This window comes from Jatropha curcas, chromosome 5 (genome assembly GCF_041381405.1).
Source record: "Jatropha curcas cultivar XTBG-Jc1 chromosome 5, XTBG_Jcur_1.0, whole genome shotgun sequence".
NCBI classification, from domain to species: Eukaryota; Viridiplantae; Streptophyta; class Magnoliopsida; order Malpighiales; family Euphorbiaceae; genus Jatropha; species Jatropha curcas.
The window spans coordinates 30,267,503-30,283,124 of NC_143155.1; the positions used below are offsets into that span (position 1 = coordinate 30,267,503).

Genomic DNA, 15,622 nt, shown 5'->3' on the forward strand with positions numbered 1-15,622 from the left:
CCTCTCGTTTTTCCGACCGCCTAAGACCAGCGCCTCCTCGCCGTCGACTCCTCGCCGTCGACTCCTTGCCGCAGCAACCCGACCTTCCTTTCCCTTCTCTCCGAGCGATTCCGGCGACTATTGCCGACAAGGTAAGCCAATTTTTGACCTTCTTCAGTAGAATTTATGAGTTCTTGCTGAATGATGAAGGATTTGATTTATGAATTAAGTTAGCGTTGGAACTAAATCCCTAGTTACTACTGTTCATGCAATTTTACTAAGGAGAATTTAATTCTTCAATCTAATTTAAGTTATAGAACAATCTACTGAATATATTAGCATGAATAAGGTGATTTATGTAACGCCTTATTTTTCCTGTGTTGAAATAGTAGTTTATCGGTCTGTGAATAGTACTATCGGTCCGGGAGTCGGTATTATTTTAGTTTGGAAAAATTATTATATATGATTAATATTTTATATCACATTCTTGGAGCATGCATGCATGGTTTTTACGGGTAGAAAGTAAGTAATGAATATTTTTGGAGAATTTTAGAGAATTAGTGAGTAGTGACTTAAGGTGTGAGATTAATTAAGGAAATTAGAGGCAATAGTTGTATGGATTAAATTTGAAATGGTGGTATATTAATTAAGAAAATTAGAGGAATTATTTTTATAGAGTAAAAATAAGAATTTTGTTGTGTTATAAAATATTTTGAAGGAATTTAAGTTGGAGAATATTTGTAGCCATTAGATTAAATTTACATTCAATCCTAGCCATCCAATTTTGGTGAAAAGACCAAACTACCCTTTTCTTCAAGTCCATTTCTTCCTTTGCTTTTCCATCCAACGTTTACTTCTTCTTCTTCCCATTTTCCCTTTAGCCTTCCTTTTCTTCTCTTTATGTTCTTCACTTCCTACTTTAATAATTCACCAAATTCACTACATTTACCTTGAATTAAGTAAGAAAATCTAGAGATTAAAGCTTAAGAAGTGGTTTTTGGTGATTAATTTCAAGGAATTTGGAGAAGTTCTACATAGGTGAAGTAAGTGAGTTCATGATGAAACTTCATTATTTTTGGGTTTAGAGTTTTCTTTTAGTATATACATACTTAATCATGCTCCAATTTCTTCTTTTCTTTGTTTTCTTTGTTTTGATCTTGAGCTTATTACATGTAGAGGGTGGAGAGCCTTCTAACAAAGATAAAGGCAAGACCAAAGTTTAAGGAGCTTTGATTCAAGTTGTTTTAAAGGTTTGTGTTCATAAACACACTAACCTTACTTCAATTTTTGGATTTGTGAAGTTTGTGCTACTTTGTGAAAATTTGGGATTTGGTATGAAATGATTTGATTGCTGGAATTTGGTTGTATAAATGTGTTCTTGAGTGTTTTCTAAGCCTATTTATATGTTGAATTTATGAAGAAATTATTTTTCTCTTCTTCTTCCAAAAGTGGCAGAATTTTACCAAGGGAAAATGTTAATGGGTGTGTTTAAGGACTGTTTTTCTATGCGTTTTATTTTCCCTCTGTATTTGAGTCCTTCATGAAAGTTGTAGGTATACTTCTTAGCTTTCCAACCCATCCTCTTGTGTCCAAGTTTGATATATATAGCTCAACTTATGACTGAAACACCTAAACTGACTCTGTTGTAACGTACCACATGCAGCAAAAGATTGAGTGACTATTTTGACCACCATAATGGCAAGATTAGGTGTTGAGCTCTTCATGAGATTTGTTGCCCTGTGTCTTGAGATTTACCTGGTGTTGGATTGGTTTAATTTGAGTGTCTGGTTATGGAGAAATTCAATAAACATTGGACTTGGTTCTGCTGAATCCGGTCTGGACTATTAGTCTGTGTTCCTAGCTTATTTTGCCTATCTTACAGGTTGATCTGGGTTATGGTTCCTTCATAAAAATTATATAATTGTGTCTTATCTTTCTTATAAATCTAATTTCATTCAATTTGGAGATATATAACTCAAGTTATGTATCAAAAACTCAGCAAAGGTCAAGATTGCTTTTATGCTGGAAATTTCCTATGTTAAGTAATTTTGTTTAAGTATGAGAAGTTTCATGAATGAATTCAGTTGAAATTCAGTTTTTATTGTAATTTTATGAATACTACAGAAAATAAATTTTATGAGTAATGGAAAGTCAGAATAAAAATAAGAATAAAAAAAAAAATGATTTTGGGCTCTAATATACTTGGTGTGAATTGGATGCGTGATTTGATTTTATTATGTATGATGAGCATGCTCGGCATTTGATGCCATTATGATAAGAAGCTATGATCATATGCTAGGCACGTGGGTGTCTTATGTTAGGGCGGACGCGCTCTATATGTTATGAAAGGTTGGCGACCTAAGGCCATTATGAATATGTTATGAAAACCTATCTGCTTCTTTTTCTCCTAAGTGTATGTGAGCCCTTGTAAAAATAATTATAAATCTCTTGCTGAAAATTTCTATTTTAGTGTGTTGCCATCGTAACATTGGTTTGTTGTGTTTTATGAGCACCACTGAGTTTTATACTCAGCGCGTTGATTTTATCACGCGTAGGTTGAAGTCTGTATTTGCTGTTTGAAGACCAGAAGAGTAGCATCAGAGCTGAAGCGATATTTTGGTAGTTGATTAGTGTTTTATGTAACTAAGTATTATGACATGTATAAGTAGTCCATTTTTTGGAGATTTTATTATGTAATTTAAATTAATTGGGTGTAGTTATTGGAAGATAAACTTGGAACTTATTTATTATGTAGAACATTCAAAGCAATAAGTTTAACTAAATGTATCTAAATGATGCATATGAAAATGTTGTAGTTATGAAATTAGAAAAGTGTTATTGTGTTGTTCTTGGAGTTTGAATTTAGGAATGTTTTGTATTCACCTGTTTGGCGACTTCTATTTTTAAGGGAAACTCTTGCAGTTTTTCTGTAGGGTTCTCCCAAATCATTTTCAAATATATATATATATATATATATATATATATATATATATATATATATATATATATAGATTACTACTTGCTAAACTTGTGAATACTAAATCACTTCTAATTCATGATTTATATGTTAAGTTAAGACGGTGCCTCCGGCACCGAATGTGACTTCCACCGTCGGGTCTCTCGGGACTGGGCGGCGGGTGTTACAATTTATAATTTGGAATTCGGTATGGCATGAGAATGACAGCAGTAAGCTTCAATCCAAGGTATTTTATATATATATATATATATGAAATTTGAGGAAACCTCAGATTTAATTGTAAATCTTAAGTACAAGCTGAAATTGATATGAAATTGGTAAGTATGTTTGGTTATTACAATTTTTCATTGAGGTGTTAAAACAAATTTGATATGACAGTAGCTAATCTAACCATTTGTTTAAGTTATTGCCTTAATATCAGATATAGGATATTATCAATTAAACTCTTGTTGAGAAAGGAGTTCATTGGCCGTAATGTACAGGCTATATTCAGAAATCTGATTTCTTTAGCTTGGCAGTGGCTAGTTGGTAAAATTTTATGACTTTTGCTAAATGAGTTTATATTAATGCTATATCTATTTATGATTCGTATTTGACATTGTTGTTGCTAAGGATTAAGGATGTGATTGACAAAGAAATGTGAACTATAATTTGGGATGACAATAAATTTAATTGAATGTTATTTCTTGCAGCAATAAAGTTGGATATTGGTTAATACGCAAGTTTCTTGACGAATATATAAATGAAGGAATTAGTTTATAGAAATTGAAGGGTTGAGTAAGAACCTGATTTTGTTTAGGATAGCCCAATATTGAGTGTTCCTATAAATTTTTGTAACGATTTGATGAAAATAAAGTTGTATATTAATTCTATAATAAGGAATGGAGTTAAGTAGTGTATAAATCATAAGTGTAAGTGGAAAACTTGAAGAGTTCTCATGGTGGCAGCAGCTGTGTGGCAAAATTGTTACTATTTGAGTTTAAGTAGGCCAAGATTAGATAGTTTGTCTCAATTAATAGTTAGCTAACTTTTCTGTAATAAATAGTAGAATTCTAGAATCGTCTAAATGGTTACCGAATTATTCAGCTCTGTAAATTGTAATATGATTAGAGACTGTTTAAGATTGTAAGTTGATGTTTAATTTGATGGGAACAAAGATATGATGTCTAGCTAAAGATTTTTAATAATATATTAAATTATGAGCTTAAACTTTTCTAAGGTATAGATTTGGCAGATAATGAGTTTAAGTTTTTTGAAAGTGAGTTTGTTGAGCAAAGAGTAACAAATGATAATCATTAATTATTGGTATTGCTATGTAAAGGAGGATGGGCATTTGATTTGATTGATTGCCCGATGGATGGGCTTGTGGATTGAATGAATATATTGATATTATCTTAACAGGTAGATAGTCATATTTTTAGGGGAGGTTCTGCCGAAATTTCGCTAAAACTTAGTCTAGTTTTAATTAATAACATAATAAGTTTATTTAGAATAATTCTATAACTTAACACATAATAAATAGCGTGCTCTAATTATTTTACTATCATCATTATTTATTTAATTGTTTTCATTATTATTCATCGAATTATTCAATTATTTATTTATTTCCATTATTATAATTTATTTAATTGTTTGTTTATTCTTAATATTATTTATTTATTTATTTAATTGCACTTGAGAATGGTTGTCTAGTTGTGCATTGCATTACGTTGTCCAACTGATCAATATGTCTGCACTTAATTGCAATGTTTGATTAATTGTGTTGTGTTTATGCTACGCTTTGTTTGTGTGGAGTTGGGATGAAGTGGGTCACCATGGGTTTGTAAGACTGTTTCTGTTATACGGATCCTGATTCTGATTTCTGTTATATGGATCCTGATTCTGTTTCTGTTAGCCGGGTAAATGGGAGATCGGCGCCCCCGTGTGCACCTACTGTTACCGTTACTGTTAACCACAGGTTGGCTTCTTTATTGGGCGCACCGGATAATCTAGATTTGATCGCAGCCCGCAGGGTGGCCTCCTGTTGTGAGCGCTTAATAATCTAGATTTGATGGAGACGACCGGGTTGCCTCCTGTTGGTATGGAAAAGAAAAGAGAGAATGGAAGGAAAAATGAGAGGGCTGGTCAAGTGAGGATTAGACCGGTCGGCCAGTATAGGGGATCGGCTCCCTGGTGCACATGTGAGAGGATGAGCCATGTGGGAGGACGGCTCATCGGGGGTTCGGTGACTCCACTGACTAATTTCCACGTCATGTGATTACATGAAGATGTTAATAATTGTGAGTGCTGGTGATATGCCATTTGTGTGACTGGCTGTGTGAGCATATACCTAGTCGGATGACTAGGTTGATATATTTATACAATGGTGTGAATGCTTGTGTTGTGCAATAATTATTATTCATTAATAAACTCACATCTGTTTTGTTTAAATCTTTCAGGAAGTAGCATTTTCTAAATCCCAGCTATAACTCTGCTCTTCACTATAAAAAAAAAAAAAGAAATTCGCTAATTTTCGTATTGATCAATTAAATAGATAAATGTTCGAAGACTTATATGTATACATCCGTCAATGAACTCCGCAGTTATAGAATTTGTATACTTTTAAGTTGTGTATTATTATAGATGGAATAATTCTGTGAGCCTGTTTTATTAAATATAGTGTATTGTAAGCAGGGAAATTTGTAAATGTTTAAAATTATATTGAGATAACAAATTTGTAGTGTTTCAGACTTACTACGGGCCTCGGGGGCCTTAAGCTTACCTGGGCCCTAGTGCCGGTCCGGCCCATGGAAATGGGTCGTGACATTATTGCTATTGTATTTGATCCTAGATGTAGAATGGATGTTTTATGTGATTATTTAACTATTTATTATGATGTATTAAATCTTGATGTAGAAGATAATGTTAATATAAATGTAGTAATGCATGAAGTTAAACAAAATATTATGCAATTATATAATGAATTTGTTCAAGTTTCTAGTTCATCTACTTCTACTTCTACTTCTTCTCAATCTAATATTCAACAATTTCTAACACAAATGGTAAGTAGTGTTGGTGTTGCTCAACAAGTTTTACTACAAAGACAAAAAAGAACAAGAGAATCCAGTTATATTTCTGAATTTGATAATTATCTAACAACTTCTTTTGAGTTTGGTAATGATTATGCAAATACTGATTTTCCAATTTTAGATTGGTAGAGTCGTCACGCAAATACTTTTCCAATTCTTTCTTTACTTGCAAAACAAATTTTAGCAGCTCCGGTCTCCACTGTTGCGGTTGAACAAGCTTTTAGTCAAGAAGGAAACATACTTGATGAAACACGATCTCGTATGACACCCATGCGTGGATGATTGGACCAAGGCCGAACTAAGAGCCCAAGAAAATCCAAAAGAAAATGAAGATTTATATGATTTATACGATGAGTCCTCAACGGGAACAACGGGAACATCAACCGGTGGTGCAAATAGCGATTAAGGTAAAAGGGGTGAAATTGGTATAAGGTAAGTAAGAACTACGTGGGCTTTGATTCCTCTAAACCCCAAGAGGATACGTAGGCAACTTAATTTTTTTTTTTTTTAAAAAAAAAAGTTCAAGCCCATTTTTTTTTTAAAATTATGTTCAAACTTAAAAAAAAAAAATTCAGTTGAAATTTTTTTTAAAAAAAAATAATTATGTTCAACAGTTCAAGTCTTTAAAAAAATAAATTTAATTGAAGTATTTTTTAATTTTTTAGGTGTATTTTTTAATTTTTTTATGTTCAAATAATTTTTTTTTTAAACCGGTCTTCAAAATTTAAAATTTTTTAGAATTTATGTTCAACAGTTCAAGTCTTTAAAAAAATAAATTTAATTGAAGTATTTTTTAATTTTTTAGGTGTATTTTTTAATTTTTTATGTTCAAATAATTTTTTTTTAAACCGGTCTTCAAAATTTAAAGTTTAAAATTATGCGATTCGCCGGAAAACCGTCGGTTTTGTAACCGAATCGGAACCGGAACCGGACAGTTCCAAACAGGAACCGGAACGGACCTTTTCGGTTCGGTTCCAAAACCGTGGCCAAGCCTAGTTGTGAAGAAGCAAGATTTATACTTGGAAAAATAAAAAATATATATATAGATAAATTAATTTAATTAACTATACTGCAATTTTATATATATATAAAAAGTGAAATTATAATTTTAAGACTAATGAAATATAAAAATAAATAATAAACTCTAATAATCAGCACTCATAATTTCATCTGCATCAATTTCAAGCTTCACGAAGAATCAACAATGTATCAACAAAAAGATATTCATAGCACTAATCAATCAATAAATTAATTATAATATTACTAACACTTAATCAATCACAATTACAATTCACAAAATGATTAGTTGAATCGATTATGAAACCACCCTATTGTCCACCTTACAATTATTTTCCATTCCATTGAGTCACTGACACCAACCAATTTATTTATATATATAAAAAAGCATAATTTTATATAAAGACAAATTAATTTTAATGGTAATCTATTAAACTAATCTAACGGATACGATTTGCACTGATAATAATCCATCGGCACATGTCATCGCATTTATTTAAATTAATTAAAGGATAATATATATGCCTGTAATACTCTTAGATTTATATATATAAATTATGATTTCATCTGATAATTAATAAATTAATTAACAAACTCCTGCTAGCCGCGCACTTTATAATATATAATTGGATACTAATGAGACAATTTTTTGTACTCTGTGAGCACATGGGAGCCTATCAAAATCCAACAAATCCCAAACTATGATTATATATTATATATATCCGCATCCCTTAACTATAATAATCATATTTGTGTCCTCCCTAAATTATAATAATCATATTTATGTCTTTTTACAATCAATAAATAATAATAACATTTTTAAATTATTGGTTCGACGGATAAATAAATTTTTAAACCTATGCGATATCCGCATCTCTAATTTATAATAATCATATTTATGTTCTCCCTAATTATAATAATCATATTTATGTCTTTTTACAATCAATAAATAATATTAACATTTTTAAATTATGGATTCGTCCGATGAATGAATCTTCAAACCTGTGTGTGTGTATATATACGCATGTATACAGCCTGTATTGCTAATAAGCTAGCATTGCATGATCGACAAGCAAAAAGCAATAACAATACAGACAATCATCATCCTCAAAATTTCAGCAGTGAAAAAAGAAGGAATGTGGGGGGAAAATACCTCACCGCCTGCTGATGATTTCTTTTTCTTGGAGCCGATTCAGCATTATCTCCTTGAAGATAATTTTGGAAATCTAATGAATTCCTTTGATGATTCGATCCATAAACCTTTCAAATTTGACGATCTCGACGATTTTACTCTTGATTGTAGTATTTTAGGTGATTATGAATCCAACAGCCAATTTGATTTTACAGTTCCAGAAACAACGATGGCCGCGCCTGTTGAATCAAAATCTCAGGATGCTGCCACTAGTTCTGAAGAGGTTGAAATCCTAATAAATTCCTTTAACAATTCGAGCTCTACTAGTTCTACTCTCATCTTCACCGATAACACCTCAAATTATTCACCTTTCAACATTGACGATCTCGATGATTTTACTATTGACAGTAGCATTTTTGGTGATTCTGAATTCATCAGTCAGTTTGATTTTCCGGTTGCAGAAACAACGATGCCAACCGTTGAACAGAAATCTCAGGAGGCGGCCGCTAGTTTTGAAGAAGCTGTAGTGACGCATAACAGCAACACGCCGTCTAAAGGGTGGCAATATACGGGTGTAAGGAGAAGGCCGTGGGGGAAGTATGCAGCGGAGATTAGGGATCCTAAGAAAAATGGCTCGAGAATTTGGCTTGGTACTTACGAGACGCCAGAGGATGCGGCTCTAGCTTATGACCGAGCAGCTTTTAAGATGCGTGGCTCGAAAGCCAAGCTAAATTTTCCTCATTTGATAGGCTCCGACGATTATGAGCCAATTAGAGTGACTAACAAACGCGGCTCGCCAGAGCGATCGTCTTCGTCTTAAAGTTCAACATCGTTTTTATCAGACTTGGATTGTAGTTCTCATCAGCCAAAGCGGAGAAATAAAGGATTTGAATCAGTGGCTGCTAGTGTTTGCTCAGAAAGCAACCTTGAAAATGGGATTGCGGGTGTGTCAAGTACAGAGTATATCGACTACTCAGAATTGAGTGCCCTAATCTGATTTGTGATCAAAAAGATTGTGAGACTGAGAACTAACTAGACAGTCTCTCAAAAAGATTTTGAGAGGCGTTGTAAATTAAATGTGCAAAAAAAATAAAGAGAGTTTTGAAAAATAGATTGTTGTGAAATGTAAATAACAAGGCTTTTGAATATAAAAGAGAATTATAATTGAAATTAAAGTAATTCTTGCTTGATTGTTCAAGATGTTGAAATTATAAGTAGCTCTCTTACTTTATTCAACTGCAGCTCAGTGACGGACTAATTCGGATTCATGTTGGGTAGGTTCATAAGAGTATCAAATCGCACTTAATTCTTTCAGTGTTCTCAGTATTGCCTATTAAGTTAAAGTTGAAATCTCCTCTAAATACATATGACAATTTCTATAATAAGTATGAGAAAGAAATTTTTGCTCTAAGCCTCAAACGGACTATGAAGTTCACACCACTAATAGTTGATTGCTACTCACTTTTAAGGAAAAAGAAAAAAAAAATGCTTCTTAAGAATTTTCAACATCAACTCCAATACTGAAACTAGGTTTTGAAATGGATGTACCAAATTTCAAAAAAAAAAAAAAATTCTAATAAATAAAGAAAATTTTTACATATGCAGTGCAAGTAATGATTTATTACCCTACATTATATTTAAAATAAAAAAGTTTTAAAAATAATGGGATAAAAGCTCAACTTCTTACAACCAACCAAAAAAAAAAAAAAAAAAAGATAAAATTACAATTCTAAAATCCAACTATGGTACTTGGGATCATTTGTCATTCTAACCCATACATGCATTATTGGTAGCTAATAAACTTATTTTTATAAAAGATTAATTACATTTAATATACTTAATATTCAATGATACAAATGAAAAATGCACGAATAAATGTCTGAATTTAATGATATTTCCAATAATATAAAGGAAACAATTAAACATTATCATTCAAATAATTGAATGACGCAAATAGCCCCACTACTTAAAGAATCTAAAATTACTAGTATATAAGTAAGGAAGCTGGACGGTGAACTCAGAGAATCTTGAAAGAATCGAAGGAACGTGTGTTGGAAAACAAAATTTAGATTATCAATTTACCATTGCAGGTTATATATATATATATATATATATTTATTTATTTATAAATTTCCAGCCCATGTTCCTTTAAGTATTTTAAGATTCTTGGAGCTTAAATACAATATGCTCCCGAATTTTATGCTATTCGAATGGAGCATTCAAATTTAATGTATAGAAGAATATAATATCATTACATACCTGTGCTATATAATAACGTGTGAAGCAAAGCAGACAAGATCTACTTTGAATACACAATAAAAGGAGAATCAAATTCAATCTTCTTCCTTGGAATTTTAAAAAATATATATATTCTACATATTATCATAAATTGTTTTTTATTTAAGAAACAGATATGTATTCTCCTGCATCATGGCTGTATAATTTTTATGTGGCTTCAGAAAAAGGAAAAGAAAAGAAAATAAAACAAAATATTTAGTTGCAGAAGAATCCAAAATAATAACACAATGGAATTGAGCTCGTCAATGACAAGAACTCCGACAGCTAGATTTGAGAGACGCGGCCAAAAGTGAAAAAAGGATTTAAGCGTTAAAATGGGAGTTGTTGTAAAGCTAGTTTTGGAATTGAGGGCGTGTTGGAGAGTAATATTTAGAGTAGCATTTAGTGTTTTGAATTAGTCAAAATATTATTTATTTAAATTAATATGTTCGGTAATTTGATATACATAGCAACTCTTAGAGATTTATGGAATGCTTTCTAAAATATTATCTTACCTAACATTTAGCGATTCTTTTTTTTTTTTACTTTTTTTTTTGCAACATTACCTTTATCCTTAATTAATATAAAATCTTTTTATTATCACATTACGTATTTTATTATCTTTATATTTGGCTTATTTATATTTGATAGTAAAAGAAAAAAATATATATATTTATATTTAAACTCAAATAAATATTAAAAGTTAAAAATGTTGATTCCCTAGAATATTAAAAAAATTTTCATTTTATTTATAAAATAGTGAACTTTTCAATTTTTGCTCCCTGAAATTTTGAAAATTTAGATATAGTGTAATTATTTTTTTATAATCAATTTTTAATTGAAAATTCTAGGTGAATATTTTAATATCCTTTTTTATCATTTTAAATTTATTGCCAATCAAATAACTGTTTTTATAGAACAGCTAACAGTTAACCACTAACATCTATCTGCTAACAACTATTAAAATATTTAATATTTCAGATAAGTATTTTTGACTTTCCAGTTAAAAAAAATAAATTTAAAAATGAAAAAAAAATAAATATTAGTTATTATCCATGTACGTGGGAGCAAGAAAACTCAAAACTGATGTCTTAACCAAAAGAAACGACAACTAGATCGGACCAAAGCGACATAAGGAGAGGGTGAAACTGAAAAACCATATAAAGAAAAGGAAGAAAGCAAACAGTTTCGCGTTCATGTTTTAAGCATTTGAAATAAATTTCAAAAAAGGCGGTCCCTACTGACATCCAAACACCGCCCTTTTCGCCCAATCCCTTGCTGTCTACGTGCTGCTCTTTCGAGTTGATGTATAGTTCTAACCGATTTTTTTATTTAGCATTTCGAGCTAAGATGAGCGGATTATGATGGCTCGAGTTTAAATGTTTGATTATGTTAAATTTTTTTAAATTTTAATAATAAAAGAAATTTTTATTGATAAAAAAAATTTATAAAAATATTTATTGCATGTAATATAAACACTCAAACCGTTTTATATTTTTAAAGTAAAACAATTCCAACAAAATTATTTATATTTTAAAACGAGGAGCAATGGTTTTTGGAAAGCAATAAATAATTATGAGAACTACGGAAGAGCGTTAAAACCTAAAACAGATCGAAGGGAAAATTGCACGGAAAAAAATGTTAAAACACGAAAATGTTCAAGTTCCCTGAACCACTTAAAAGTTCCTTTAAGCCAAATCCAGATGTTCAAGTATTATATTATGAAAGAAATGATTTTGTTTTTTTAAATGGAGAAAAAAAAAATATATATATATACATATTATAAAAATTATTTTATTTGCTTATTTTTCGAAAATAAAAATATAAAAGTGTCACGGGCTCACATGCAATAAGACAGCAGTAACAATACTATTTTTTTTTTTTTTTTCCTGGTGTGGAGTGGTGTCTTTTGCTGCAGCAGAAGCAAATTTCCTAGAAATGAGGAAGCAAAGCTACACGCATTACACGTGCTCTTAGGTAAGCATAGGGAAATTCAAATTCAATTCACAGTAAACTATATCAAATAAAATAAGAAAAAACACATTCCTCCCATTTTGACCAAATGACTAATGAGGATCAAACTAGATTGTAATCTCCCAATCTTTTGTTTCAAAATAAATAAATAAATATCAAAATTAAGCACATCGTATTTATATTATATTTGAAATATGAACACTTACGTTGATTCAAATTTAAGGAGAAATTATTATATTATGATATTTTTAAAAATTTTCTCTCTAGAAATTTCTAGAAATTCAGATATTAGTGATATTTGTTAACATTTTTCCAAATTTAAAATAAAATTTTTTTAACTTTAGTAATATTTAATTTATAAATATCAATAAAAAGTTTTGATTAAATTATAGTTCACATAAATTTTTAACTTAAACTATGAACAAATCCTTACATGTCTTACACATGGAAATATAAAGTATAAAAGAGATTATTGAGTTTTGAGATTTGTACTTTATTATTACTTGAAAAATATTTATTTACACTTATGCATGAGCTAGTAAATGAACTAAAGTATAAAAGAAAGCTCCTTCCCATAAACTCTTAAATGAACTAAAATATAAATTAATACTTAATTAAAATAAACTCTCTATAGTTTATATAGGCCTATGATCTAAAGCAACAATTATATTCCTTCTCATAATTTTCTTATCACCCTACCAAAGATTTGCAAAAGGAATATATGATTTAAAAAAAAAAAAAAAAAAAAAAAAAACACTCCCTTCTTCATGCTCTCTTGACAACGCATATATGGTTACGAAGAATAATATCATGACGTGCATCAACACTTTAATATAAATTATTGGAAAAAGAACTCTCTTTTGTTCCATTCGCTAATTAATTATTTCAATAAATAAAAAACAACTCTCGCTCTCTTATATATATATTCATACTCATGTTAATCGTGCACTATAGATTAATTATTATTACACAATTATTTGAATTAATTTATTTGACCTATTTCAGGTGACAGTTAGAATTATATCTGATTAATTTACAGATTTGTCTGCTAAAACACATGGAGCCCTCTTAATCCAACAACCGCAACTGATAAAAGAAAATTAATAAAAAATAAACCGATCACACGTGAAAATAAGTTCCCAATTATGCATCTTCCTGGAAAGAACAGTGGAACCTTTTCTTTTCCAGAAGGCTTATATCTATATATATATATAGAGAGAGAGAGAGAGAGAGTCATAATCAACCATCACAGTCCAGAGTCCAAAATCCAAATCCACAGAGAGAAATAGAAAGTTCTTTTTCTAAAAGAAAATGTGGAGGGAAAGTACCTCAGAGTTTGACGACATGGCTTTTCTGGAGTCAATTCAACAGTTTCTTCTTAACGATGATTTCCAGACCTTAGCGAGTATTCCAGAGTTTAATTCCAGTGAGGAATCGAGCTTCTCTAGTAGTCCTCATTCAACTGATACCTGCAATCATTTACCTTCCAAATTAGTTAACGATCCTTATGAGATGAGCATTTGCAATGCTTTAGCTGATAATGAATGGAGCTTTTCGTGGAATCCGGTAAATCAATTTGATTCCACGGCGCTTGCTGCTAAAGAGGCGGAACTTTATGATGTGATCGCTAGTCCAGAACCAGAGGTTGTTTCTGAGCCTGAGGTCAGTATTCCAAAAGTTGCGGCGGCGCGTAAGAACAACTCAGATTGTAAAGGATGGCAATATAGAGGAGTAAGGAGAAGACCATGGGGAAAATATGCTGCGGAGATTAGAGACCCTAAGAAAAATGGAGCTAGGATATGGCTAGGAACTTACGAGACACCTGAGGATGCGGCTCTTGCTTATGACCAAGCTGCATTTAAGATGCGTGGTTCTAAAGCTAAGCTTAATTTTCCTCACCTGATCGGCTCTGCTGATTACCAGCCTCCGGTTAGAGTGAGCCCTAAGCGGCGATCCTCGGAAATGGAATCTACATCGTCTGAAGATGGATCACCTAAGCGGAGAAAATGAAATGTTTTGTTTTTTCTTTTTCTGATTTTAGTTTTTAGAGAAAGTAAATACACCCAACTGTGGCTTGGGAAAATCGGTTTGAAAGTTGCCGACAGAGTTCGGTAGATTTAGCTGTTTTGGTCTCTCTTATTAATTAATAATTAGATAATAATTTTGTATTGGAAAGAAATGAAAGTTTTTAGCTATCTATATTATATATCATTTAGAAATATATATTGTGTATTGAACTCGAATAATCTTAATTTAGATTTCATTTTATATTTATTTTGATGAGTTTCAAAACTAAACAGTTTAATTTGAATTGAGTTATTTATTATTTGACTAAATTTATCAATTATAAAAAGATTTTTTAATATAAATTAATTTGTGAATTTAATAATTTCAAAAAAAAAATATGATTAATAATTATGTAAATTTTTGTTAGTATTATATTCTTATTCCCATGATTTTACTATTATTTTTATTAACAATTTATAATGTTTCAAAAAAACTCCCTTTGTTTTCCAACTACATGCCCTTCGCCACTTCAAAACGACAATCTACTTTCAGTCATCTACACGAAAAGTCTTGTTCTCATAACAGCATGCATATAAAATCCTTCGTTTACTCGCGGCAACATAAAATTATCTTTTGAGAAAAATAAAATGAATATTTTAAAAGAAAAATAACATTCATTTTACTTTTTTTTTTTTTTAAATTATCATTTCCTTTTTAAACAAAAAATAGTAATATTTCCTTATTATTTTCTTCCTTTCCCATATTTGACATTTATAAAAACATAACTGAAGAATTATCGGGCACATGTATTTGGACCGTCCACACAAAAAGCCCACTTGTCAACAACAGTAAGTCATTTGGGCCCTAGGTAATTTTACACGCACTTTTAATTTCAAATGTCCAATGGTTCCCCGTCGCTCTGAAAATGACAGAGCCTTTCAAATATATACAATCTACCATTTTACGTTCTTTTCAGAAAAAAAAAAAAAAAAAAAAAAAAAGCATCCAAGATGTCCATTTTAATTGTGTATTCAATAACAATTTCACTAATCAATTAACACCTTTCTAGTTTTTCAATAATCCAAAATAAATTTGTTCTGATGCTATGTTTGCTAAAACCGTAATGCAATTTAGTTGCTTTCACATTGCATGAATTTCTTTATTCCAATGGAGTTTAGGTACTAAGTTCAA

At 30.7% G+C, this 15,622-nt stretch overlaps 2 protein-coding genes and 1 long non-coding RNA gene across 3 annotated transcripts; all 3 read left to right on the top strand.

Annotated features, from left to right (window-relative positions):
- Positions 1-869: 869 nt before the first annotated feature.
- LOC149496580 (uncharacterized) lies at positions 870-2,728 on the top strand. Its single transcript, XR_016321035.1, has 3 exons — positions 870-1,022; positions 1,156-1,229; positions 2,535-2,728. It is a non-coding gene; the product is annotated as an uncharacterized LOC149496580 (long non-coding RNA).
- Positions 2,729-7,759: 5,031 nt separating this feature from the next.
- LOC105643373 (ethylene-responsive transcription factor 13) lies at positions 7,760-9,321 on the top strand. Its single transcript, XM_012228470.4, has one exon. The coding sequence runs from the start codon at positions 8,103-8,105 to the stop codon at positions 8,991-8,993; it is 891 nt and encodes a 296-aa protein (XP_012083860.4). The 5' UTR covers positions 7,760-8,102; the 3' UTR covers positions 8,994-9,321.
- A 4,346-nt stretch (positions 9,322-13,667) lies between these two features.
- Positions 13,668-14,645, top strand: LOC105643374 (ethylene-responsive transcription factor 2). The gene has a single exon (XM_012228471.4). The coding sequence runs from the start codon at positions 13,736-13,738 to the stop codon at positions 14,432-14,434; it is 699 nt and encodes a 232-aa protein (XP_012083861.1). The 5' UTR covers positions 13,668-13,735; the 3' UTR covers positions 14,435-14,645.
- The last annotated feature ends 977 nt before the right edge of the window (positions 14,646-15,622 follow it).